Below are 22,634 nucleotides of genomic sequence, written 5' to 3' on the forward strand. Positions count from 1 at the left end.
TATGGTATGCCCGAAACACCATTGAGCGACAGATTAGCATTCTTGAATCGAATTTTTTTATTTATGCCAATACCATCTCTGCCGGTGGCCATTGCTAATAAACAGACCAAACTAACAAGCAACGCGGCAAAAACCCAGAAAGCACAGAGCAAAACATTATAAACCCGAACATAAAATGGGCGTCTTCAGCTGAACCGCTTCAGCTCAGCGGACAAACCCACGAACCCACAAAAGCCCACAACCGAAAGACGCAATCTTTACTCGCATTCTCTTCATTTGGATTTGTGGGTGATGGCTCTGAATGAATGACTGAGCTTTAGATCCCCAGATGCAGAAGAAGAGCTGGAGAACTTTGGCGGCAGTGAGGAAGGTGCTAACGTGCGCCATATGCTCAATAGCGCTATTGGCTCTTTTCTCTTTCTCGAAGGTCCCCAACTTCTCTGACCCCGTCAAGCTCCCCACGGTGATCCCCCAACCCAACACCTCTCTGTTTTCTCTTTCTTTTTCTCATGTGCACAAAATGCAAAAACAAAATCATTCAATTTTGCGATCTTCTTGAAAATTTAATATTTTTGAAAGTTGGTTTTTACCTTTTCCACAATCAGCGGGATTTAGATTTTGATCATCACCATTCCTTGTTCTTCTATATGTTACTGTTGGGTTTGTTAGTTATATAAAGGCTGTAGATTTTTCAATATGTATGTATTTCTGGATCTTTGACTGTGAATAGCTTTTGAGATTAGGTGTGCATATCAATATCATTGATTCGACTGATACTTATATGATTGCTGATAAGTGTGACAAATAACAAAGGTAAAGAAGAAATTTGAATATATCAAATACAGATTTTTTATATTTTTTTTTGAAAAGGAAATACAGATACATTTTGTCGAGCTGTTTTTATTTGGAGGAAAGAAAAAAAAAGTAAAAAAGAAGCTCTATATCCTTTTAGTTAGGAGTTAGGACATAGGTCTGAACCTTATAGATTTAGATACGTTTGTTAATGTGAAAAAGTTATGCATCTTTCGTGTTTTCACTCCCTTAGACTTGACAGTTGGACGATTCGAGTGGGATTTTGGAAACTAAAAAGCTATGGAAGCCTCCTCCACCAAGTCTCAATTTGGTGCCATGTGTAGAACCCAGTCCCAATTATACATGTAAGTTACTGCTAGAGTTTTATTGTGTAGCTATGGCATATCGTTGGTGTTCCTAATTTACATTTTACTGTTGTTTATTCAGCTCCTACAGAGTCACGGGGTTACCTTCTGGTGCATACAAATGGTGGGCTCAACCAGATGCGTGCTGGGGTCTGTAAACACACTCTCTTGATATAAAAATATATGTAGATTGATCACAACATTGTATATTTTCTGTTCGAACCCCTGACACCGTGGGTGCTCTAGTTCTCTGTGCTGGTTGTGCCAACAACATTACTCTAATTTATCTATCTGCATAGCTGATTGTTGTGTTTCATAATTGTAGATACACAAGCAATATAATGTTTGGTTTGACTATGTATATGAAAATTTCATCATTAATTATCCATTATTTGATGAATATAATCATCTTACTGTTGCATGGAGCTAAAATATGTTGTCCTTGAATTGCAGATATGTGACATGGTAGCTGTAGCCCGCATATTAAATGCCACTCTTGTAATCCCAGAACTTGATCAACGATCATTTTGGAAAGACTCTAGGTAGCACTGTGGTTTTGTTTTACTTTTTGAGTAATTCTTTCTTTCATTTCTTAGCTGTTACGTCATTGTTGCAAGGATATGGTTCATTTGTTTATGCAGCAACTTCTCAAATGTTTTCGACGAAGATCATTTTATCAATGCTCTAGCTAATGATATAAAAATTATAAAAAAGCTTCCTAAGGAACTGGCTACTGGCCCCAGAGCGGTTAAACTTTTTAGAAGCTGGTCTGGTATGAACTATTACCAAGATGAGATAGCTAGGCTCTGGGAAGAATATGAGGTGCGGTTTCTGGACACTCTGGTTTATCTGATATTTTCTAAATTATTTTTTAATTAGTAAATCATCTTGTTAAACACATTATTCTTTTCTTAAGGTTATTCGAGCTTCCAAATCTGATTCTCGCTTGGCAAATAACAACCTACCTCTAGATATACAGAGGCTTCGCTGTCGTGCTTGTTATGAAGCTCTACGTTTTGCACCTCAAATTGAAACAATGGGAAAAGTAAAACTCAGATCTAAATGTTCGTTTGGTTTCTGCACTGCCTATGTAACCTTTTTTTTCTTATTCCATAACGTTTATAAAAAAAAAATCTGTTTGATTAATGTTGTAGTTGTTAGTCAATCGGATGATGTCCTTTGGTTCTTATATTGCTCTGCATTTACGATTCGAGAAGGACATGCTTGCCTTTAGTGGATGCACACAGGATTTAACTTCAGCTGAAGCTGATGAACTAAGGATCATTCGGTATGAAATGCTTATGTGGCAAGAACTTATTTCATTTTATGGATAGTCCTCTGGCTTTTGTGATGCCTGACGTTTTATTTGGAACATGCAGAGAGAACACCCGATACTGGAGAGATAAAGAAATTAATCCCATAGAACAAAGATCCAGAGGGTTTTGCCCCTTAACTCCAAAGGAGGTTGGAATTTTTCTCAGCGCTCTTGGGTACCCATCAAGCACACCTATATACATTGCTGCTGGAAAGATATATGGGGGTGATTCTCATATGGCTGATCTACGATCTCGTTATCCAATACTGAAGAGCAAGGTATAATTGATGCTTATGCTTGATCATTTACATTTTTCTAAGTAACTGTGCTCCAAATGGAATATGATAAATCTTTTGGAATGCCTGTGGTTGGACTTGAAGTGAACATGACATTCAAATATACGAAGATTATCGATGGAAAAGTAGGACTGCTGTAACAAGGAATGTCTGGACATTACATTATGAGTACTGTACACCGATGGGATCAATTAATCTCCTTAACTAACTTTTGTTGACTCTGATGGATCTGTGCTATTGGGCTCCAGATGAAGAAAGTGAATGGTGTCTTTCTTCTGCTGCTGTATTTTTAATTCATTTGGATTTTATTATTTTTAGTGGAGGAAGGTAAATGTCATTCAATAAAAAAGATCAGGAGAAGCCCATTGTGCTAGCCCAAGTGGTGAGGGAGGGTGGGAGAATGAGTATAGTGTCAGCATAGATTGGTATAACTCATGGAAGTCAACCATCTATGTATCTCTCTAATTCATTTGAATGAGGATGGTTGGGGGTTAATAAAAAATTCCACTGTTATTTTGTAAATCATTTTGCATGTGTATCGTTTCTGGAGATGGGTGGGGGTGTTTAAAATCTAAACATATGGATTATTTTGTAATGCTGGTTTGTCCAATATTGGTCTTCACTTTCAGGAAACATTGGCATCCGTTGAGGAGCTTGAACCTTTTACCAATCATGCATCTCAAATGGCTGCGCTTGACTACATTGTTTCAGTTGAAAGTGGTGTATTTATACCTTCATACACTGGAAACATGGCGAGGGCAGTTGAAGGCCACCGTCGCTTTCTTGGACACAAGAAAACAATATCTCCTGACAGGCAAGGCAACTTTTTTTCCGAATATATGTAAATTTGAACTACAACGACCATCCTATGGCTATAAATGCTGCATTCTGAATCTGTTTCTACGCTACTCTCTGTTCATCAGAAAAGCTCTTGTTAGTCTGTTTGACAAACTTGAGCAGGGAACTCTGGAGGAAGGCAAAAACTTATCAGATAGAGTTATTGAAATACATAGGAAACGGTATGTTATCTCACCAAAAGCTTTGAAGTTCCATGAGAATCATTTTAGCCCAACCAATATCATTTCTGGTTATTGTGAATTGTAAAACATTCATAAATGTTAATTTTTCTCAAATTTATTGCATGATGGGTAAAACCCAATTTGTCGTAACTGTTGTGATGGTGGTTACACAGGCAAGGCTCACCCCGGAAGAGAAAAGGTCCCATTGCAGGACTTAAGGGCAAGGAAAAGTTACGTTCAGAAGAACCCTTTTATGAGAACCCTTTACCAGATTGTTTGTGTAGGAAAGAATTTCCAGTGCAAACAACTCTTTAATCCTCTCAGATGTTGCAAATGATTCCACTTGACAAAGATTGCTCTGCTGGTAGGGTGGTGACACTATCATTCTTTGCAATTTATTGTAACTTTATGAGTTGGTGTTGCCATTGTACGCATAGCGGTGCGAATTCTTTGTATATATCACGGTGTTGAAGAGCAAAATGCAAGAGAATGCAGGTCGGGGAATGAATTGCCGGAGGGGTCTTCCTTTTATAACCAAGGCATCCTTATTGTGTGCTTTGCTAAGTTTCTATAATTAGATAGAATGATTCATTGGGGATGCTAAAATGGATTATTGTTTGTTTACAAAGTAACAAGCAGTCTTCATGTATTCATAGACATTCGATGCAATAAAAGTGAAAGCATTGATTGTTATTTCTGTTTAAAACTCTAAATGATAAATTTGAAAAGGAACTGACCAAACTTTAGGTATCATGCATTCATATTTGGGCTCTATATCTCTGATTATGTTCTAGGTCACGAGAAAGATTTAAAAAAAAATTGAAATGACATTTTTACCCCTTACCACGAACGTCTGTCTGGCAGGATTTCTAAAGCAAATTACAAACCCATAATCGTCCACATTGTTGTTAGTCGACTTGGGTTGGTTTTGTCGGGTACGAATATCTAGATCCCAGTCAGGCATTAAAGATAGGATAACACAATATCATAAGCCACACGTAAACTATATCCACGACAGTGGCCCACATTAGTATCCTCTTTCTAGTCTCCACACTTGAAGAACAGCCTTGACTGTTTAAATGGAAACTATAGACTAGACAGCTTCTCAAGTTTTCTCAAAGACAACAAGGCAATGGCGGTCTCCTTCCTATCAACTGTCCCTTCCTTGCTTCCACTTGTTCCTGTCCCTCTCAACATTGCTGCTACCTCTGGCTCCAGATACCCAACTGTTTCTGTAAGTTTTCTTTTTGCCTATGGTACGTACTTGTTTCTACACGTCTTTTGAGAAATGGGTTGCTCTTATATGACCGAAAAGTGCTCTTCGTTTGAATTGTTTTCATTTGAACCCAGTTGTTTGACATTGCTTATATGAGTAGTGATTGTAGGTTTTGTGATATCGAATTTCAGGTTACAATTCGTTGTAATAAAATTGAAGTTGATACTGCTAATGAGGATAGGTTTCATAGGAGGGACATTCTCAAATGTGTTGGTGCCACCATTGGCATGGTGAGAGCTTTCTTCTCTTTATTATTTGTGAAAATAATGTATCTACTTCATTAAGCTCTGGCAGAGACCCAATTTTCATTATGAGCAACGATATCCATATTTATCATTAAAATGCAGCTAAACTTAATAAATGTAGAATTCCATAAATTAGAGTGAATTGATGATGAGTTTCTGCCAGTTGTAATATCTTCTTAGGAATTGATAAGAAGCTCAGGAACATTTGTGGAAGTGGCTGAGGCTGCTGATCTGATACAACGCAGACAGCGTTCTGAATTTCTTTGTAAGTTTTTTGAATGCTTGTTTCCAATGCTAGACTTGAATCATCTACAATATGCTGATCCAGATGCCTATTCCCTTCTAAACAGCAAGTATCAAGGACACCCTTTTTCAAGCTATAAAGGTAAATATTAGTGAGAGTCATGCTGTATTTAGACTCCATTCACAGTTTAGATTCATCATTCTTCAACTTCATGAGATATTTTCTCCGATCTCCTGTTCGTTTCAGGCAAATCGAGACATTATCCCATCCTTACTAACTCTGGCACTGAATGATGCTATCACTTATGATAAGGTCAGACAAAAAACTTTGCCCTGTGAATACCATAATATTTCTTTGTTTGGTTAAATATTACTGAGGGAGGAATACAAAATACTTACCTATTTCTGATCAATGTTTTAGGCTTCAAAATCTGGGGGACCAAATGGATCTATCAGATTCAGGTAAACATTATGCACAGGATTTTCTTTAATATAATTTTTTCATTGAAGTGTAACCTTATTCCTCCTGTAATCTTATATTCAAACTGAAGTGGGACTTCATTTTTACTCTCTTTAACTTTCTTTATGCAATTTAAAGTGAAGACAACTCTCTGTTTATGATCATAAAAAGGATGCTTTTCCCAAAGCAACCGGATGATATTTTAGGATGTTTACTCTTCTGATTTTTCATTTTACTAGCTTCTGGATCTACCAGGCACGAGTTCTGATATTGTTAAAGTGTTACAACTGAATGGGAAAAGGACTAAAAACGTGAACTTTGCATGAAATCGTTGCATTGCAGTTTCAGTTTCTTCTTGCTCTATCCTTTCTTTTCTCTGTGCAATTTGGTTTTCAACCTTGTACAGAAGCTACCTTCACTTTCTTCTCCAATTTTTCTTGCATAAAGCTCAGAGATAAGCAGACCTGAAAACAAGGGGCTCACTGCTGCTTTGAATTTCATAGAAGAAGCAAAGAAGGAAATTGATTCGTATTCCAAGGGTGGACCCATTTCCTATGCTGATCTGATCCAATTAGCAGGTTGTACAATATCACAATATTTGAAACACGCATCGTTGACATGGCATTGAATGACACATGGGGGTTGTTTGATAAACTGGTACCATGGTCTATAATTCAGTTTCCTTCATTCTATACAGCACAAAGTGCCACAAAGCAAACCTTTCTTGCTGCTGCAATTCGCAAATGTGGAGGGAATGAAGAGAAGGGAAATTTATTATACACTGCATATGGTTCAAATGGTCAGGTTTGTTCTCCATTTGTCTTGTTTACAGATACTCCAAATACCTTTAGGTCGTTATTGAAACCGTTGATTTATAATTTATATGGTCGGTGTTTAAGTTCTTGATATATTGAATTAATTATTAGATGAAATTATTTTAGTATCAATACTACATGGTACTCTTTGTGTGATTTCAGCCTGAAACAGCTGATTATTAAAATGGTGTTTGAGAATGATTCTCACATGAAAGTTCAGTTGAGAAATAACCCTCACAGTTGTCTTTGTTAGTTGATCAACCTGATGGTCCTCAGAGACATAGGATGTCTTCTATTTTATTTTCCCTTTTCCAGGATCAGATTCTAAAACAAAACAGGGTTCCAGTTTTGTTTATGAGTTAGCCAAGTTCTGTGACTCAGTCAGTGAATTTGTAATGAAATTAGGCTCTACTATATAAAACTAGCTTTTTTCATGCCAGTTAAATCATGGGTTAAAGGTTTGGTAGAGTTGATTCTTAAACTGTGTCGACATATTAATTCTTCCTACTGCATTGATGCATTTTCAAATCAAATGGGGTTTATATTTGAAGTGATTGTGCAAGTTTCTTTCTCCCCACTTTTGCTTAGCAAGATTTGAACCTAGGACCATCCTCATCGCAACCTTACCACCTGAGTAAAGCTCAGCTGGCATGGGGAATTTATTTGATGTAGGAATACTTGTTTATAAAGCTTATTAGAGGTCCATACACACATATAATTAGCTGCATTAATTTTCTTCACTATAGGAAATTATGGGTTAAGGCATGTAATGCATACAACCATTCTTGTGCCAACAGTGGGGCTTGTTTGAAAGGAATTTTGGACGGAGCGATACCCAGGAGCCAGATCCAGAGGGAAGGGTTCCCCAGTGGGACAAAGCAAATGTGCAGGAATTGAAGGACAAGTTCTCTGCCCTTGGCTTGGGACCCCGCCAGGTTTTTTTAAATTTCTTTACTTATACAGCTGCAATTGCAAGTTAGGATCGTTCTTCTTTACCAAGTTCAACCATGAACCTTAAAAGCAAACAGACTTGCAGCGCAAGAAAATCACTCCATGGTTGAACTTGTGAACTTTAGATGAAGAAGAATGGTAGTTCTTGTAGCAATGGAAGTTCTTCTGTCACTAATTTTGGGGTCATTTTTAATGATTATTGATTCTAGCATATTATTGTTTTGCCAGCTAGCTGTTCTGTCTGCATTCTTGGGTCCTGATCAGATAGCCACAGAAACCTTATTAGCTGCTGATCCTGAAGTTTTTCCATGGGTTCAGAAATATCAACGTAGCCGAGAAACAGTATCCGAAACAGATTATGAGGTCAGTGCAAATCTGGAAATATGTCTGCATGGTTTTGTTAACATTTTAGATCTCACTGTTGGTTTAAAATTCTCTTTCAGGTTGATCTGATCACTACTTTCACAAAACTGAGTAGTTTGGGACAACAAATCAATTATGAGGCGTATACTTATCCAGTCAAAAAAGTAGATTTCAGCAAACTCAAATTGTAGAGAGATCACAATACTCACTAGAGCAGTTCCAGCTCCAGCTAGTCAACCCTCGATTCTTGCAACAATCTTATAGAGACTCATTTGTTGACCCACGGATAGCTAAGATGTTATGAAAATGGAAAAAATTAACAAGAATGAGGTTAAAGAGGTTATTGTGGTACCTACTGCCAATGCCGGCAGTTTCAGTACAATATTGTATGCCCCATATTTACCAGCAGTTTCAGATCAATGGCCATTTTCCACCCCCAAAATTTAACAATGTGAATCTTTGAGCCGCTCAGCTTATTATTGGTGTTTTAGTTGTTGGGTTAAGGAAACCATCTCTCTTTTCCATTTTTGTTTTCCTTTTACTTCTCTCTTTTAAACTGTGTAATGTCACATTTTCACAACCAATGCAGTGTTAGTTGAAGAGAGAGAGATTCATATGATTGATGAGCAACTGCACTGAATATGGAACTCCCTCTGTTGGATTGCTGTTATATTGGAACTTCCCAACAGCCAAGACTCTACTGCTTTAAAACTTCAACCATGCTGGGCTGGTTTGAATCCTAACAACAAAAAATTGGATTCCACAGATAGTGCGATTCACTGCAACCGATGACGAGAACTCAAAACACTATATAATGTGCACCTCATTTTGGTGCAAAAGATTCCAAAGAAACTGAATGACCAACACATTTGCTGTCTTTCTTATGCTCTCCCCTCCCTCTTATGAAAGATTTTGTAACCAAAAGAATGATCCCACAACAATTCCTTAAACAAAAAGATTACAATAATCACACCATCCTATCTAGGTTTAGGATGTATAAACTCAAGTCCACCCATAAAGGGCCTCAACGGCTCAGGGATAATGACAGAACCATCTTCTTGCTGGTTATTCTCAAGTATGCATACGATCATTCGTGGCACTGCACAGGCTGTTGCATTTAATGTGTGGACAAATTGTGGTGGAGCAAGGTTGCTTTTACCCTTCTTAGGATTTGTTAGTGCTGGTTCTGAAGAACGAAACCTGATCCCAAGACGACGGCTTTGATAGTCTGTACAGTTTGATGCGCTTGATATCTGTCCACCATTCATGTAGGATCAGAAGATTTCAGAAGAGCTTACTGAACAATGACCCCATATATCTTTTGCATATCAAAAAACAAGCAGATTTTATAGCCTATGAAACCAAGATGCAAGTTTTCTTCCTTTTTTCTTTTAGGGAGAGTGATAGAGAGAAATCATTGCAATACCTCACCAAATCTCGCCAAACCAGGCATCCAAGCCTCAATATCAAATTTACGATAAGCGGGTGCACCTAAATCCCCAGATGCCATGTCCAAAGTTCTGTAAAGAAACTCGACATTACCAATAACATAAAAAAGCCAAATCATATGGACAATCAGAAGGTTGTGTAGAAGTACTCACTTATAATGTAATCCTAGTGATGAGAATAGGTCTTCTTCAATTCTTATGAGCTCTTCATGGTAGAAATCACTCTCCTCTGGTCGGCATAATATAAACATCTCCACCTTGCTGAATTGGTGGACTCGGTACAGACCCCTGGACAGAATACAACCAACTTATTGTACAATGGACAGAGTCCAAATGTCTCATAGAATATGCTCTGCATGCACACAAGTCTATGAGAAACAAAAACCTAATTGGGTATAACCTGTGCCGAAGACAAATGCAAAGTAGGTAGATCAATCTTTAAAAGGTGGTTAAAACACATCAGTTTAGTGGAACTAGTAAACAACCTTCCACAATATGGAGATACTGCTAAAGCAGAAGTTGTAACAAAAATCAATTTTGGACCACTTGTTTGTTTAGAAAATTAATACAATTGATGACAATACTTTCACTTGTCCACAAAAACAGAGTACAACTAAAATGCCAAAGACAATAGACCATGACGCATTTTGAACTTCAGATAGCAACACCGAAGACATTTTTTTTAAGATTTCAAATCTGTCACAAACCAAATCTACCCACAGTTAGATTGAAATCCATCCAAGCATTCATATATTCCTCTCCTAAATTCTTGTTAATAGATAATAAACATTGATTAAAAGAGAGAGCCAACCAGTGGGTCCCTATCACAATCGAGCATGAATAAAATGTTGTGAAAATTCAAGGCATATAACACCACACATGATTTTGATGTTCATTGGGTAATATAAGGGTCACCACCTTTGGGTGGGGTAGAATGGAGAACTAAAGCATGATCATATTACTGATGTTGGCCTATTTGGACTGTTACAGGGATATAAATTGCCAAAGGGTAGATGTCCTTTAGAACAATTTGGGCTTATGTATTCATAAGCTGTTGCATTTAACTACTTGTCATGCTTTTTGTAATTTCTTTTGTTTACTTTAAAAGTGTGTTCTTATCGGGAAAATATATATATAGCTGTTGTATTTTATTAATAATTTAAAATAGTAAAATAGATTAAGAAAGTTATTGAAGTTCATATAAACTGCAAAGAAAATGTGAGGTCACTGACAACAAAAGAAATATAGTGTGCTGATAATTTACCTTGATGCTGTACCAGCAGCGCCTGCCTCAGTACGGAAGCAATGGGAAACTGCCACATATTTCAAAGGTAACAACGATGCAGCAATAATAGAATCCATATGAATTCCCCCAACAGGAATCTCTGCAGTCCCGATGAGGCATTGATCACTATCCTCGATAGAATAGACCTGTTTATATTTAGCAAGAGATAAGACAGCATTTTATTTCAAGCAGAGTATGAGAAAGGAATGTATGAACTAACCTGGGTATTTGCTCCTCGGGGTTGGAAACCACATTTTTCAACAATGGAGGATCTTACAATTTCTGGGGTTGTCAAAGGTGTGAAGCCCCTCTTCATGACTTCCAAGAGCGTCCAGTTAATAAGGCCCATCTCTAGCATCACTGCTTCATTTTTAAGATAGTAAAACTTTGAGCCACTGACCTGTAGAAATTAGCAAAAACTTAGTTGCACAGAAAAGAACCCAATCCCATGTAAAGTGGATCCAATATCCATTTAAACCTTGGAACAAGGCTTAGTTTTATATAAGGAGGACCTAGAGGATTTATGAAACTTCCAGTTTATCCGAGCAAGATTCCCAAAAATATATCTTTAACTCTTTACAAAGTCCTATTTAACTGCTAAGATTATAAATAAAATGGCATGCTTTGCTTCATTTACCATACAGCTCGAGGCACTTCAATACATTATATGAGACAAAAAGACTACCTCCGACGCAGCATCAAAATCAAAGAGATCTAGTTCCTTTCCAAGTTGAAGATGATCTTTAACAGGAAAGCTAAACTCATGTGGGGTGCCTACCTACAAAAGCGCATAGAAAATGAGGAAGAATGCAGAATGAACCTAGACTACAAAACCTCCCTCTTGAGTGTGTGTGTGTGTGTGTGTGTGTGTTTGTGTGTGTGAGAGAGCGAGAGAGAGACAGAGACAGACCATCTTTCTTATGGTTGAAAAATCCTCCCCACCAATCGGGACATCTGGATGAGTCATATTTGGTATACATTGTGCTTCTTGCTGAAGCTCATCAGTAAGTTTAAGTAGGTCTTCTTCCAAAGAAAGTAGCCCTTCCTTGAGATTCTTTCCTGCATGCAAAAGATGAAAGATTAACTCAAATCTAAAAATCAATCAAGAAGCAGACCAACAGATTAATAAACAAAAGAAAGGCACAATGAATGTTCCAATGATACCTTCCTCTATGAGTCTTTGACGCTCGGATGACTCCAACTTCCCTTTCATCTTGTTTGCCACCACATTCCTTTCCCCGCGAAGCCGTTCAACTTCCTGCTTTCTGGGAGTAACAATTAGCTATATAAAATTGAGAAACAAAACACCACTTTTCTAAAACACGTAAGAAGTCCAAGTTCAAACTACCAATACCATATCTAACTCTAAAGCCAATTGCGCAACATAAAATAAACCCATCATGGGATTAAAGCAACAAAGCTATAAGTTTTTAATCAAAATTCAAAATGTCTGCAAAACTTGTGAAGATTCAACAAATCAATCACTAAAGTTAAAAAATTGACCTTTTGAAGATTCAGCATTTTGTGGTAGAGCTCAAGCACATGTTCCAAATTGGCATTGGAATTCCTCTTCTTTATGTTGGCAGCAACCGCGTCCTTGTTGTCCCTTATCCACTTGAAGTCTATCGCTGCTTTCCATTGCAGTTTCATACCTACTCGCCCCAAAACAAAATATCAACTAAAAATAAAATCTAAGAAAACTCTAATTTATTTCAAATACAACTAAGTTGTGAAATGAGAGAACCATTTTCATCTGGGCTGGTTGTTTTTGGTGTTGCGGTGGCAGTGGCTTGTACGGCCGGGGCTGAAAGACCTCTGACGAAGAAGAGCTGAAGTGCAGGTCGTCTACGGCTATGGCGGTAGAGGAAGCTCTGGGATAATGGTTTAAAGACGGAACGCAAAGAAGAAGCAGAAGGTGTAGGAATTGTAGCGAGCTTCAGGGTTTGTAAGGTTGTCCCGCCCAAACCCATTGTTTAGCTACAGAGTCTGCGAACCTGTTTCAGTGGGTAACACAAAAGGAGTGCTTGGAGAGGAAAAGTGAACGGTTTTTTTTATATATTTATAATAACTAATTTATCTTTTTTTTTTTTGTTGGTCAAAATAACTAATTTATCTTCAACCTTAATATTTTGCAAAATAAAATATGACCCAACTTTCTTAAATCCCCCAAAATTTATGTGTTGCCGTGTGTTTAGGTCACAATCTGACTGAAACACAAAATTATTTGTAAGATATTCATATTGTGGGGAATGATTTAATAGAGAAAAAAATCATGAATCCTTGTATACATTGGTGTGATGTGAGCCAAGAGTTTCTCTAGCCTAAGTTAGTTCCAAGACAAGAAGAAGTAGGGTTTCTTAGGTCAATGGAACGTTGCCTCCCTCTTGTGGTGGAAGTCGGATTTTTATATGACTCGTTAGTGGTTGGTTTATTGTCGTGACATGATGTATATTGGCACTAATTAGGGGAGTTATGACCCGTAATTTTACACGTCTAGTCAATTAGCTATTTGATTTAGGACGTGTGAAATATTTGCCTAAAATAGGTGGGCATGTTCTCCTAGATTAATGATGCTACAGTAATTAGGAACCACACTCCTATCAATTCTGGCATAGGAATGAACCTCTGCTAACTATAGACGATTAAGTTACTTAGCTCCTCATTAATGAGCGATAAGATGTGCTTCTGGTTTTCGCGTCCCTTTTACTGTGGTGCCCTATCATTAGCGTGCGATTATTTGTTTCCACACATATATATTTATATGCTTGGAAAATATGAGTCATATATATTTATTTATAGACCTCCCAAACTCTAACATTTTGGGTTTTAGTGTTCAATTTGAAAGCTCGTAAAAAAATATTTATGTGATTTACTAGAGGATCAAATATATAATGTCAAAAATAATCATACGAGTGTATGGCCTAATACTAACTTGTAAATTTAAAACAATGATATTATTAGTCTTGTCAAATTTATTACATTTTTTGTTAAATTTAGGGACAAAATGGTCATTTCAAGCACAACCCCCATCACTTAACACCAACTTCATCACTCACGCTATCACCATTCACATCACCACAAGCAAAGAATAATCTCACGATAGAGACATAGAAATTATTTCCTAACCAATATTAGATAAACAAATAGGGGAGGGTAGGGGAGGTGGTGTGTTGGGGGGAGGGGTTGGGGTTGGGTGGGTGTTGTGTATGTGCATTGGGTGTGTGCGTTGAATTAGGGGTGATGGGGTGGGGAGATCAATTTTGGGTAGGTTTGGGGTGTTGCGATGTGGCTTCGAGGTGGTTTACATGGTGGAGGTTTAGATCAAATTTGTTGCTTGAGAATGGATGGATAAAATTGGTGGAGGAGGTGGGTGATTGAACATATGTCGGAGAACGGGTGGTCGATGGTTGTGGTTGGGGTGGGTAAGGGTGGAGATTAGGACTGCTAGTGTTTTTCCTAGCAGAAGGAATGTGCAAATATTATTTTGCCCGGCCCATAGGGTGTGCAAGTTGGGCGACGACACAGGGCCTGCAAAAATGGGGCCTCCTATAAAACCTTTTAACCCAAGAGTTATCGTAAGTGAAAAAAAAATAAAAAAATTTAATGTTGTGACTAATGTTTTTTGGGTTTTATTCTAAAAAAAATTGGGCCAATTTCTTCACTTTTCATATAGGAGGAATTCTACAGTGGGCCTCTTTTACATAAACTAACAAACATAAGACCCAGCTTTAAACTTTTTATTTTAATTTTTTTTCAAAATTAGGTAAGTGTTGAACATAAAAGGCCTTAATTTTTTTTCCTACCCTCATCCTTCAAAATTAATGGACCGGCCATGATTTTGCCCATAATTTTGAGAGAAAATGTAGCGTAAGGATCAATGATAGCAATTGGCATCCATGCCGCTAGTACAAGAGACTTTTTTCCCATCACGCGCGTGTGGGATACTTTTGTCCCATCTATCATGGCGCGACTTACAATATTTCAAAAATAATTTCCTATCATGCGCTTAGCGCAACTCAAAATTTAACCAACAAACCCTAAATCATAAAAACTTAACAATAATAATTAAAATTGAAAATTAAATAAAAATAAAGAGAGAAACTTACTAAGATTGAAGAACCTACTAAAGATATATTGATACAATTTTGGAGAGGAAGAGAGTCACTTCTTCTTTGGTTCTCTCGTGCTTTTAGGCTTTTAGGCATTTTTTTTGTTTGGCTAGGCTTGCTTCCTGGTTGTAGGCTTGTTGACAAGACCCAACCCAAATTCCACATTAGAATCTGTAGAACCATGTGTGTGTCCGACACTGGGCACACTTAACCAAATTGCTCTTCTAACTAAAACCAAAGTTTTTTTAGGGTTTGACTTTTGCCGAATAATCGGCAGAGTCTCCTCTGTAAATTGCTCATTTCCTAAACTTGTTCACTTGTACAATAAGCAATTTAAAACCACAACCGTTCAGCATGCAACAAGTTTGAATTCAAGCAATCCAACAACAAAACTTCATGGCCTCAGGCCTTACAGAAATCCTAGGACAATTTCAGGGCAATATTAATATAATAATTTACAAACAAAGCATGGAAATGTGAGAACATCCCACATAGAGAAATATGAGGAACGATGAGTGATGGTAAGACCTGAGGCCACGAAGTTCTGTTGTTGGATTGCTTGAATTCAAACTTTTTGCATGCTGAATGGTTGTGGTTTTAAATTGCTTGTTATACAGGTGAACAAATTTGGGAAATGAGTAATTTACATAGGAGACTTTGTCGATTTTTCGGTAGAAGTCAAACCCTAAAAAAAATTGATTTTTAGTTAAAAGGAAAATTTAGTTAAGTGTGCCCGGCACCTACTGTGTTAGGCATGTTTCAGATTCCAAAGTAAAATTTGGGTAGGTCTTGTCACTTGTTTTATTTTTTTTTTTTGGGTCAAATGGTTGGAGGCTTTTGTTATATTATTTTCGTTGGTTTTTTTTTTTGGGGCTTAGTGGATTCCTTATCCACTCCTTGTGTGTGGGTTTAAAGATGTCTAAGTGGGTAGCCTTCGTTTTATATAGAGTGATAGGCTTACTTATGTATAGAGGGGTGGCTACAACCACCATTTTGTTAATTCAATGACCAAAATACGATACAAATTCAAGAACTATTGCTCATAATGTGAGTTTTTTTTTCCTTTAATGTGACAGATTAAATTGGCTAATGAAATTAAACACATTCACTAAATTTTATTTGGTAGGAATAATTTGTTAATCTCGGGTGAGAGAGTATACTGGTTTGGACCAATAGGAAGCGACTATTATAGTTTTACAATCCGTGGCACAGACAAAAGGCAACATCTGAACCGTCGATTAAGGGTCGGAAAAAAACACAAGAGGCGAACATAATAACCGTCCGATTAGGCAGCGGGACAAACACAGTAAATGTGAAACGTGGCCGCCCGCGACCCCGCCGTCACGTTGAGTTGTTGAACCAGCACTATATATAACGCACAAACAGTACAACCTCCAATTCGTACCCAAAGTTCTGATCTTTTTGTTTTCTGAAAACCCAATTTCCTCTCTTTCCCAAAACCCAAAAATTCGTCTTCCACTCTTCGAATCTAAGAAATCCAAAAGGTAATCTTTCTTTTCCTTTTTTGTAATTTTGTTATGTTCTTTTCTTCTTTGATACAATTCATTTTTGGTTGCTTCTATAATTAGGAAACTAGGGTTCCTAGATTTTGTTTCAAATTGGGGTTTTATAGAATCGAATTGGGTTGTGATTTTTGGGATTCAATTGTGGTTACAGATGGCCCGTACGAAGCAGACTGCTCGCAAGTCCACCGGAGGCAAGGCTCCAAGGAAGCAACTTGCCACCAAGGTCCGTACATAACCCCTTCAAACCCTAGTTTTTTCCCCTGATCAGTTTTGTATCTTAAAAATTTGTTAATTTTGATTCGGGTTTTTTTTCCAGGCTGCTCGCAAATCAGCCCCAACCACCGGAGGCGTGAAGAAGCCTCACAGATACCGCCCTGGAACTGTTGCCCTCCGGTACGTATTCAAAAACCTACCCTTTGGCTCTGCCTACAAAGTTGTTAAATTTTGATTCTGGGTTTCTTTGGAAATAAGAATTTTGTTCCTAAGTTGTCCTTGTGCTGTAATTCTGATTCTGGGTATTTCGTAAAAGCATAATGTTTTGTTACTGAATTTTGATCGTGATGTGTTTGTGAATATGACGCAGTGAAATTCGCAAGTACCAGAAGAGCACAGAGCTGCTGATCAGGAAGCTCCCATTCCAGAGGCTGGTTCGTGAAATTGCCCAGGACTTCAAAACCGATTTGCGTTTCCAGAGCCATGCTGTTTTGGCCCTGCAGGAGGCTGCCGAGGCATACCTTGTTGGGTTGTTTGAGGACACAAACCTCTGTGCCATTCATGCCAAGCGCGTTACAATCATGCCCAAGGACATCCAACTTGCCCGGAGAATTCGAGGCGAGAGGGCTTAAGGCAGAATTAGAAGCTACAATATGTAAAGGGGGCTTGGTGGGCAAAGCTTTGATTTGATTGAATTTGTCATGAGTTCATGATTATAGGGCTGGAATGGTTTTGATTTTAGGGTTTTTAAAGTTTGTTTGGTTAATTTGTAATCTTTAACGAGTACAAGACTTGTCTACATTGGTCACAATTGTAATTGTGTTGAACCTCTTCTAAGTTCTATCTACCTGATGAATGCAGTTTATTTTTCATATTGCTTGGCATGTGATGGTTTGGTTCATTTCTTGAATTCTCTTTTGGAGGCCAAGTTGCAATCTCTATGTTGTTGCACTTGCAATGACATCTAGGTTCGCATTAGCTGTTTAAAATTATTTTCTTAGCATAAGCAAGTCTATAGCTTGTGAATTATATGGTTGGGGTCCTGCCATTTTTCTGGGAAATTATGGTTGGCTAGACCTAAATTTAGTTTGTTCATCTGCTTAACACCAACCACCTTGTCTTTTCGATCCACCTGATGGTAGAACCGTCCCGCCCTAAGGAGTGGCACCATGCTGTCGCGGGGGGTGGTGGTGTGGTTGTAGATACCATGATGCCAAGGTCGTGGGTGCCCGACTGACACCCTGAACCTGCACAACCACGCCACAACATTCCTGGGCAATGCAATGGCCATATCACCATCATTAATTACTGTTTATGCTGTTCAAAACGTATACATAAAACAAACCTTACCAACATCCCCGTGTCACAGGTTAATCTAACTTGGAATTATTCAGACAGTTAAAAAGAAAGAAATCATCCACCAGGCAATGCTTCTTTATTATCAGAAACTCACTGTTGTACAACATCTAGTGCAAAAATTTACCATGAGAAAAGAAAGAAAAAAAAAAAACATTTTTCATTGATGAACACGGAACAGCAATAATTTCATTTCATGAGCTACAGTTTTGCTGTATTCTGAGACGTGCCAAAATTTCTTATTAATTCATGGTTTTAAATAGGGCATTCCCTGAGAGTTCAACTCTCAATGTAGAAACTCATCTATAGGAGAAAAACTTGGATATAATAATTGAAAGCAAACCAAATCTTGGTTTTTATGCAGACACCGTCTACAGAGGACCTGGAAAGGTTCCGTTCTCCCTCTGCTCATTCCATCTCTCAATCTGGAACGCACAAATAGTACAACAGGAACACCGTTAACTCCTAAAGGATACAGGACAGACAGCTAAGCAGCCAACTAGAAAACCAGTATTGAACGAAATACAACATTACATTTATAGCAACTAAGCAGATATGCGTAAAGGCTTATGTTCAAATCCCCCCACACGCAAATGAAAGTGCGGGAAGACACACAACTTACAAATCACTCTTGCCTTCAAATGTTTTTTAAAAAATATAAGAACCCTTCATATGTTTTTCTAACAACATTCACAAACAATCACGACATATACAGTGATGTTCTCTCCCAGTAGCAAAAACTTAAATAAGAAAGAAAAGAGTAGTAAAAAATTTAGGTTTTTAGTAAAAAAAAACTCATTTTTGCATGACATATTATACAAATACCCATATAGAGCCTATTTGAAAAGAAAAACCTAAAACTAGCCACTTGTCCTTGTTTATTAGTTCTTAGTGTGTTAAAATTTTCTAAGAACCAATTAGAAAATGACAAGTGGCTAGTTTTGGGATTTTCTCTCTAAATAGGCTCTATAAGGGTAACTTGTATAATATGTCATGCTAAAATGGGCCTATTAATGAAAAGCCCTAAAAAATTCTACAATGGTCCTAGCATAGAAAACATCTCAACAGAAACTTTTTTAAGATTTTGCTCGACATCTTTTGTAACCAGGGCAGAAAAAGTTGAAATAAACTATCAAAATAATGGGAACACTTATTTTCATAAAGTTCATATTTTGCTAATCTCAGAATAGGATTAAAGCTCTAACCATGCTCAAATATTCAGAAAATAGCAAGTGATCCAATTTAGAAAACTATTTATTAATGAGGTTCTGTTTCTATTATAAAATGCATTTAGAAAAGTACCAATGCTAATGAAGTACCAATAGAATGGCTAAAGATATTGGTTGATGTGAAATTTAAAAATGCAGAGATCAACAAGAATAAAACATTAAATTCAACATAAGATCAGCAAAAAATTAGTCCTGTAAAATGTTATTAAGTTGTGCAGAACTCCTCATTTTTACACAAGGTATCAATTGATAGTGCCCTTGTCAACCATTTTTTGTTCAGATCCTAAGTCCCACACCTACTTGTCAAAAGCCATGCCTCATGTAGAGAGGCAATAAGCCATACCAGTTTTCCCCTCTTCCCAATTTGCCACAACTTCAATTAAAAATCTAAACTTCTTCAATAGAAGAGGAGGACTTGACAAAACTAAACTTAGAACACAATATGATTCAACATGTTGAGGATGCAGAAGGCCATACTTTAAATAGAAATGACAAACATTACAGTTTCTAGGACCTAAAAAAATACTGAAAGTACATACCCATTCACCAGGGCAAAGAGAACGGTAAAACTTTGCAAATTTGTCACACTCTGGAGCACCTTCCCCCTTCGCAGCTACGCACCTGAAAATAGTTGGAACAGAATAGTGAAGACACTGTCAAAAACCTCAGCACCAAGATAGGATGTAAGTGATAAAGTAAAGGGCGCTCAAAGAACAGATGGGAGTGTTCGAGGGTGGGTGGGACACTGTATACTTACCGATGATACTCTACATATCGGGTAAAGCAATGCCTTGTCTGATTTGTTGTTGGGAAACGGAAATCTGCTGGTGCCGTCTCAATCTGGACACAAAAATAGAATGTTAGTGAATAGATTAAACAAATAAAGATAAAAAGATATAACACAGTATGCACTAAGGTAGAGAATAAAAAGAAATTATTGATAATTTTATAGGCAGATTAACCTTAATTGCAGGTGTCTCTTCAGCTGCTTCTTGATCACCTGAGTTTTCAGTACTATCCCTGCTTTCTTCAGCAGCAGCTTCAGTGGCAGGATTGGTTTCAGTAGCTTCTATGCCAGCAGCAGCAGGACTGGCTTCATTGCTTTCTTCGCCAGCTGGTGTAACTTCTGAGCTTTCTTCTGCAGCAGCAGGTGTTTCCTCAGCTTTCTTAGGAACAACTTCAGTCGCTGGATTCTCAACCACTTTTACTTCGACAGGTTTGGTAGCTAAATCAGGTTTCTCCAATGAGTATTGCTGTATGTGAAAGTATGCGGGAAAACACTTTAACCATTATTATCTTATGTCATTAAAAGAAAGGACTAACTAAGGAGCACATATAATGAAGCATGTAGTGAGTGGAATCGTTCTATCATTCTCCAGAAAACAGCCACAGGGCACAGCAACCAGCAGGATGCAATAATTTTTGGCGTTAACAACTAGGTTGTGGATTAATTTTTAAGCTTAATACAACTCGGTAGGTGGCATGTCTGGGAAAGGGGAAGGGGGGTGAGCACTCTCAGCAACATCACACTCAGTTAGGAGCATGTCGTTCAAGGTGATGTTTTTCCATCCAGGATACCCACATAAACTGCTTACTTATTTAATAGCCCAGTGTGTCTTGCCTAATTGATTGACTGGCCTAAAAAAGATCCTACTAAAACAATTGACTTGTTAAAGGGTTTTACAACGTAACATATTCAAAATAAATTGAAATGCATATCATCGATAGATAATCAAAGCATAACATTTGTCCAAAAGAACATCCAGTCCAGTTCAAAACAGCAACTATGTGCCAACAACGCAGCCCGCGACCTTTGATCAAATTTTCACGTAATTCTGCATAACTTTAAATTAAATCAACAAGAAATGATGCTTTATTTTTTAAAAATGTATATTAAAAAAAAAAACCTTTTTCGGCACAACTAATCATCCAAAAATGACAAACTCGAACAAGAACGCATAAATTAAAAACAAATAATCATTCAATAGATAGAATTCACTGACAGCTTATTAAACCAGAAACTAGATCCATACTTGGATGCATAATTTCAAAACTTTTTTCACTTTAAATGAAATATTTGTGATAGCATCTAGATTCTAGATCGAACTAAATCGGTGACCACTGCCATCAACGAAATTGTAACATTTCGATACATAAAGAAGATGATCGGAATGTTACCTCAGCTAGGGTTTGGGTTTTGTCGCCTTGCGCCTCCGCCATTGATGGAATGCGATCTACCTCAGCTGCTCTCGCGTTTTATCCTAGGCCGCCAAGCGCAGAGAGAGAGAGAGAAATGGACAGAGAGAGAATTGTGTGGATAGTTAGGTCTACCGTCTAGAAGCTGAGAATTTAAACTGAGTTACTGCGGTGGTAAAAGTAAAAAATGATACTGATAATAAGTTGATGGCTGTAGTTCAGCTACCCGTCAGCTTTTTTAGCTAGACCGGTGCTCGGGGCTGGCCGGTTTTGGGCTTTCAATTGTTGATGCGATTAACATGGGTTGGGCTATTGACCCAAAATTAAAATAAAATTAGGTTGGGCTCATACACAACAGTTGGTCACGGAATTTATTTTGTCGTCCTATGTGTGGTTTTTTAATCAAGAGATGCAGTGGAGGAGCTAGCTTCCATTTATTCGGGACCAAAAATGTAAATCTATCATTTGGGGAGCCAACAACACATGTTTATTACTTAGGGACAAACAATATAGGTTTTCCAATATTTTCCCACCAATTATCATAAGTTTAATATATATTTTACATCAAATGTTGGAGTGTGGGAGAGTCACGGCAACTTCAAGTTGAAGTAGGGCTCCACCGCTAAACGGAAGAGAGATTCAAACTTAAATATCTTCAAACATTATAAAAAGTGATATTATTAGATTAAGAGTTAATTGATAAGTATCATTTGCACGTTAACTCATACATAACATGATTAATAAATGTCAAGTTGTCGTCGAGTTATCTAATACGATGAATTAAACATGTGATGTAACTAATGATTGACTAGTAATGTATGCAGAGTAACACAGCCTACAATTCGAATACAATTTCAAACAAAACTTCCTAAGATATGTTGAGATGTGTTGTAAATTAGAAAATGACTTTCTAACTAAAGGAGTCACCTCCGTACCAAACTTAGACCAGTAGTCACACTAACACAAATCATTTGCGTGTACAATATACTTACAGTATTAACAATATTGAAAAGAAGAATGCAAGAAATTTAGACCAGTACAAGAAAAACTATAAAATAAGAAAATTAAAATGAATAAATAAATAAGAGAAGAGGAATCAGTCTTTTGATTAAGGTTCCATCTTAGAACTTTG

At 37.4% G+C, this 22,634-nt stretch overlaps 5 protein-coding genes across 8 annotated transcripts; 3 read left to right on the plus strand and 2 right to left on the minus strand.

The window, feature by feature from the left end:
- The first annotated feature begins 33 nt into the window (after nt 1–33).
- On the plus strand, nt 34–4,480 carry LOC103319570 (O-fucosyltransferase 7-like). Of its 2 annotated transcripts, none has more exons than XM_008221122.3 (11): nt 34–463; nt 1,055–1,157; nt 1,240–1,307; nt 1,611–1,699; nt 1,799–1,979; nt 2,074–2,202; nt 2,312–2,445; nt 2,537–2,750; nt 3,398–3,582; nt 3,692–3,787; nt 3,961–4,480. In XM_008221122.3, exons 1-11 carry the CDS (start codon nt 329–331, stop codon nt 4,100–4,102), a joined length of 1,476 nt encoding a protein of 491 aa, XP_008219344.2. In that variant the 5' UTR covers nt 34–328; the 3' UTR covers nt 4,103–4,480. The 2 variants fall into 2 exon arrangements, with proteins under 2 accessions (XP_008219344.2, XP_088900446.1); XM_089044320.1 differs by having other exon boundaries at nt 35–463; nt 1,775–1,979.
- Nucleotides 4,481–4,757: 277 nt separating this feature from the next.
- TL29 (ascorbate peroxidase 4) lies at nt 4,758–8,648 on the plus strand. The gene is made up of 11 exons (XM_008221119.3): nt 4,758–5,021; nt 5,195–5,293; nt 5,489–5,573; nt 5,659–5,693; nt 5,799–5,864; nt 5,973–6,013; nt 6,459–6,589; nt 6,709–6,815; nt 7,624–7,761; nt 8,006–8,140; nt 8,221–8,648. The coding sequence occupies exons 1-11, from the start codon at nt 4,920–4,922 to the stop codon at nt 8,329–8,331; spliced, it is 1,050 nt and encodes a 349-aa protein (XP_008219341.1). The 5' UTR covers nt 4,758–4,919; the 3' UTR covers nt 8,332–8,648.
- Nucleotides 8,649–8,929: 281 nt separating this feature from the next.
- Nucleotides 8,930–12,906, minus strand: SRS (Seryl-tRNA synthetase). 3 transcript variants are annotated; one of them, XM_008221116.2, is made up of 10 exons: nt 12,618–12,905; nt 12,377–12,525; nt 12,038–12,131; nt 11,784–11,932; nt 11,559–11,651; nt 11,094–11,273; nt 10,853–11,019; nt 9,742–9,876; nt 9,567–9,660; nt 8,930–9,393 (listed from the first exon to the last, which is right to left on the minus strand). In XM_008221116.2, exons 1-10 carry the CDS (start codon nt 12,841–12,843, stop codon nt 9,118–9,120), a joined length of 1,563 nt encoding a protein of 520 aa, XP_008219338.2. In that variant the 5' UTR covers nt 12,844–12,905; the 3' UTR covers nt 8,930–9,117. The 3 variants fall into 3 exon arrangements, with proteins under 3 accessions (XP_008219338.2, XP_008219339.2, XP_008219340.2); XM_008221117.3 differs by lacking the exon at nt 11,559–11,651 and having other exon boundaries at nt 12,618–12,906; XM_008221118.2 differs by lacking the exon at nt 12,618–12,905 and having other exon boundaries at nt 12,038–12,138; nt 12,377–12,517.
- A 3,338-nt stretch (nt 12,907–16,244) lies between these two features.
- Nucleotides 16,245–17,593, plus strand: LOC103319565 (histone H3.3). The gene is made up of 4 exons (XM_008221115.3): nt 16,245–16,487; nt 16,660–16,731; nt 16,825–16,901; nt 17,092–17,593. The coding sequence occupies exons 2-4, from the start codon at nt 16,660–16,662 to the stop codon at nt 17,351–17,353; spliced, it is 411 nt and encodes a 136-aa protein (XP_008219337.1). The 5' UTR covers nt 16,245–16,487; the 3' UTR covers nt 17,354–17,593.
- A 526-nt stretch (nt 17,594–18,119) lies between these two features.
- COX6B (cytochrome C oxidase 6B) lies at nt 18,120–21,649 on the minus strand. Its single transcript, XM_008221114.3, has 5 exons — nt 21,485–21,649; nt 20,269–20,559; nt 20,064–20,146; nt 19,846–19,927; nt 18,120–18,502 (listed from the first exon to the last, which is right to left on the minus strand). The coding sequence occupies exons 1-5, from the start codon at nt 21,524–21,526 to the stop codon at nt 18,449–18,451; spliced, it is 552 nt and encodes a 183-aa protein (XP_008219336.2). The 5' UTR covers nt 21,527–21,649; the 3' UTR covers nt 18,120–18,448.
- Between the last annotated feature and the right edge of the window lie 985 nt (nt 21,650–22,634).

Source organism: Prunus mume, linkage group LG2 (genome assembly GCF_029339155.1).
Source record: "Prunus mume cultivar Tortuosa linkage group LG2, ASM2933915v1, whole genome shotgun sequence".
NCBI classification, from domain to species: Eukaryota; Viridiplantae; Streptophyta; class Magnoliopsida; order Rosales; family Rosaceae; genus Prunus; species Prunus mume.

Coding starts and splice junctions, on each gene's coding strand:
- LOC103319565 (XM_008221115.3), top strand. CDS start 16,660: ATGGCCCGTACGAAGCAGACTGCTCGCAAGTCCACCGGAGGCAAGGCT. Junction 16,732..16,824: donor GGAAGCAACTTGCCACCAAG/GTCCGTACATAA, acceptor TTTTTTTTCCAG/GCTGCTCGCAAATCAGCCCC. Junction 16,902..17,091: donor CCTGGAACTGTTGCCCTCCG/GTACGTATTCAA, acceptor AATATGACGCAG/TGAAATTCGCAAGTACCAGA.
- COX6B (XM_008221114.3), bottom strand. CDS start 21,526: ATGGCGGAGGCGCAAGGCGACAAAACCCAAACCCTAGCTGAG. Junction 20,560..21,484: donor AAACCCAAACCCTAGCTGAG/GTAACATTCCGA, acceptor TTTCACATACAG/CAATACTCATTGGAGAAACC. Junction 20,147..20,268: donor AAGAGACACCTGCAATTAAG/GTTAATCTGCCT, acceptor TTTTGTGTCCAG/ATTGAGACGGCACCAGCAGA.
- LOC103319570 (XM_089044320.1), top strand. CDS start 329: ATGCAGAAGAAGAGCTGGAGAACTTTGGCGGCAGTGAGGAAGGTGCTA. Junction 2,203..2,311: donor AAATTGAAACAATGGGAAAA/GTAAAACTCAGA, acceptor TTAATGTTGTAG/TTGTTAGTCAATCGGATGAT. Junction 2,751..3,397: donor ATCCAATACTGAAGAGCAAG/GTATAATTGATG, acceptor CTTCACTTTCAG/GAAACATTGGCATCCGTTGA.
- SRS (XM_008221116.2), bottom strand. CDS start 12,843: ATGGGTTTGGGCGGGACAACCTTACAAACCCTGAAGCTCGCTACAATT. Junction 12,132..12,376: donor AAATGCTGAATCTTCAAAAG/GTCAATTTTTTA, acceptor CCCAGAAAGCAG/GAAGTTGAACGGCTTCGCGG. Junction 9,877..10,852: donor GCTGCTGGTACAGCATCAAG/GTAAATTATCAG, acceptor TATTCTGTCCAG/GGGTCTGTACCGAGTCCACC.
- TL29 (XM_008221119.3), top strand. CDS start 4,920: ATGGCGGTCTCCTTCCTATCAACTGTCCCTTCCTTGCTTCCACTTGTT. Junction 5,022..5,194: donor CCAGATACCCAACTGTTTCT/GTAAGTTTTCTT, acceptor ATCGAATTTCAG/GTTACAATTCGTTGTAATAA. Junction 7,762..8,005: donor TTGGCTTGGGACCCCGCCAG/GTTTTTTTAAAT, acceptor TTGTTTTGCCAG/CTAGCTGTTCTGTCTGCATT.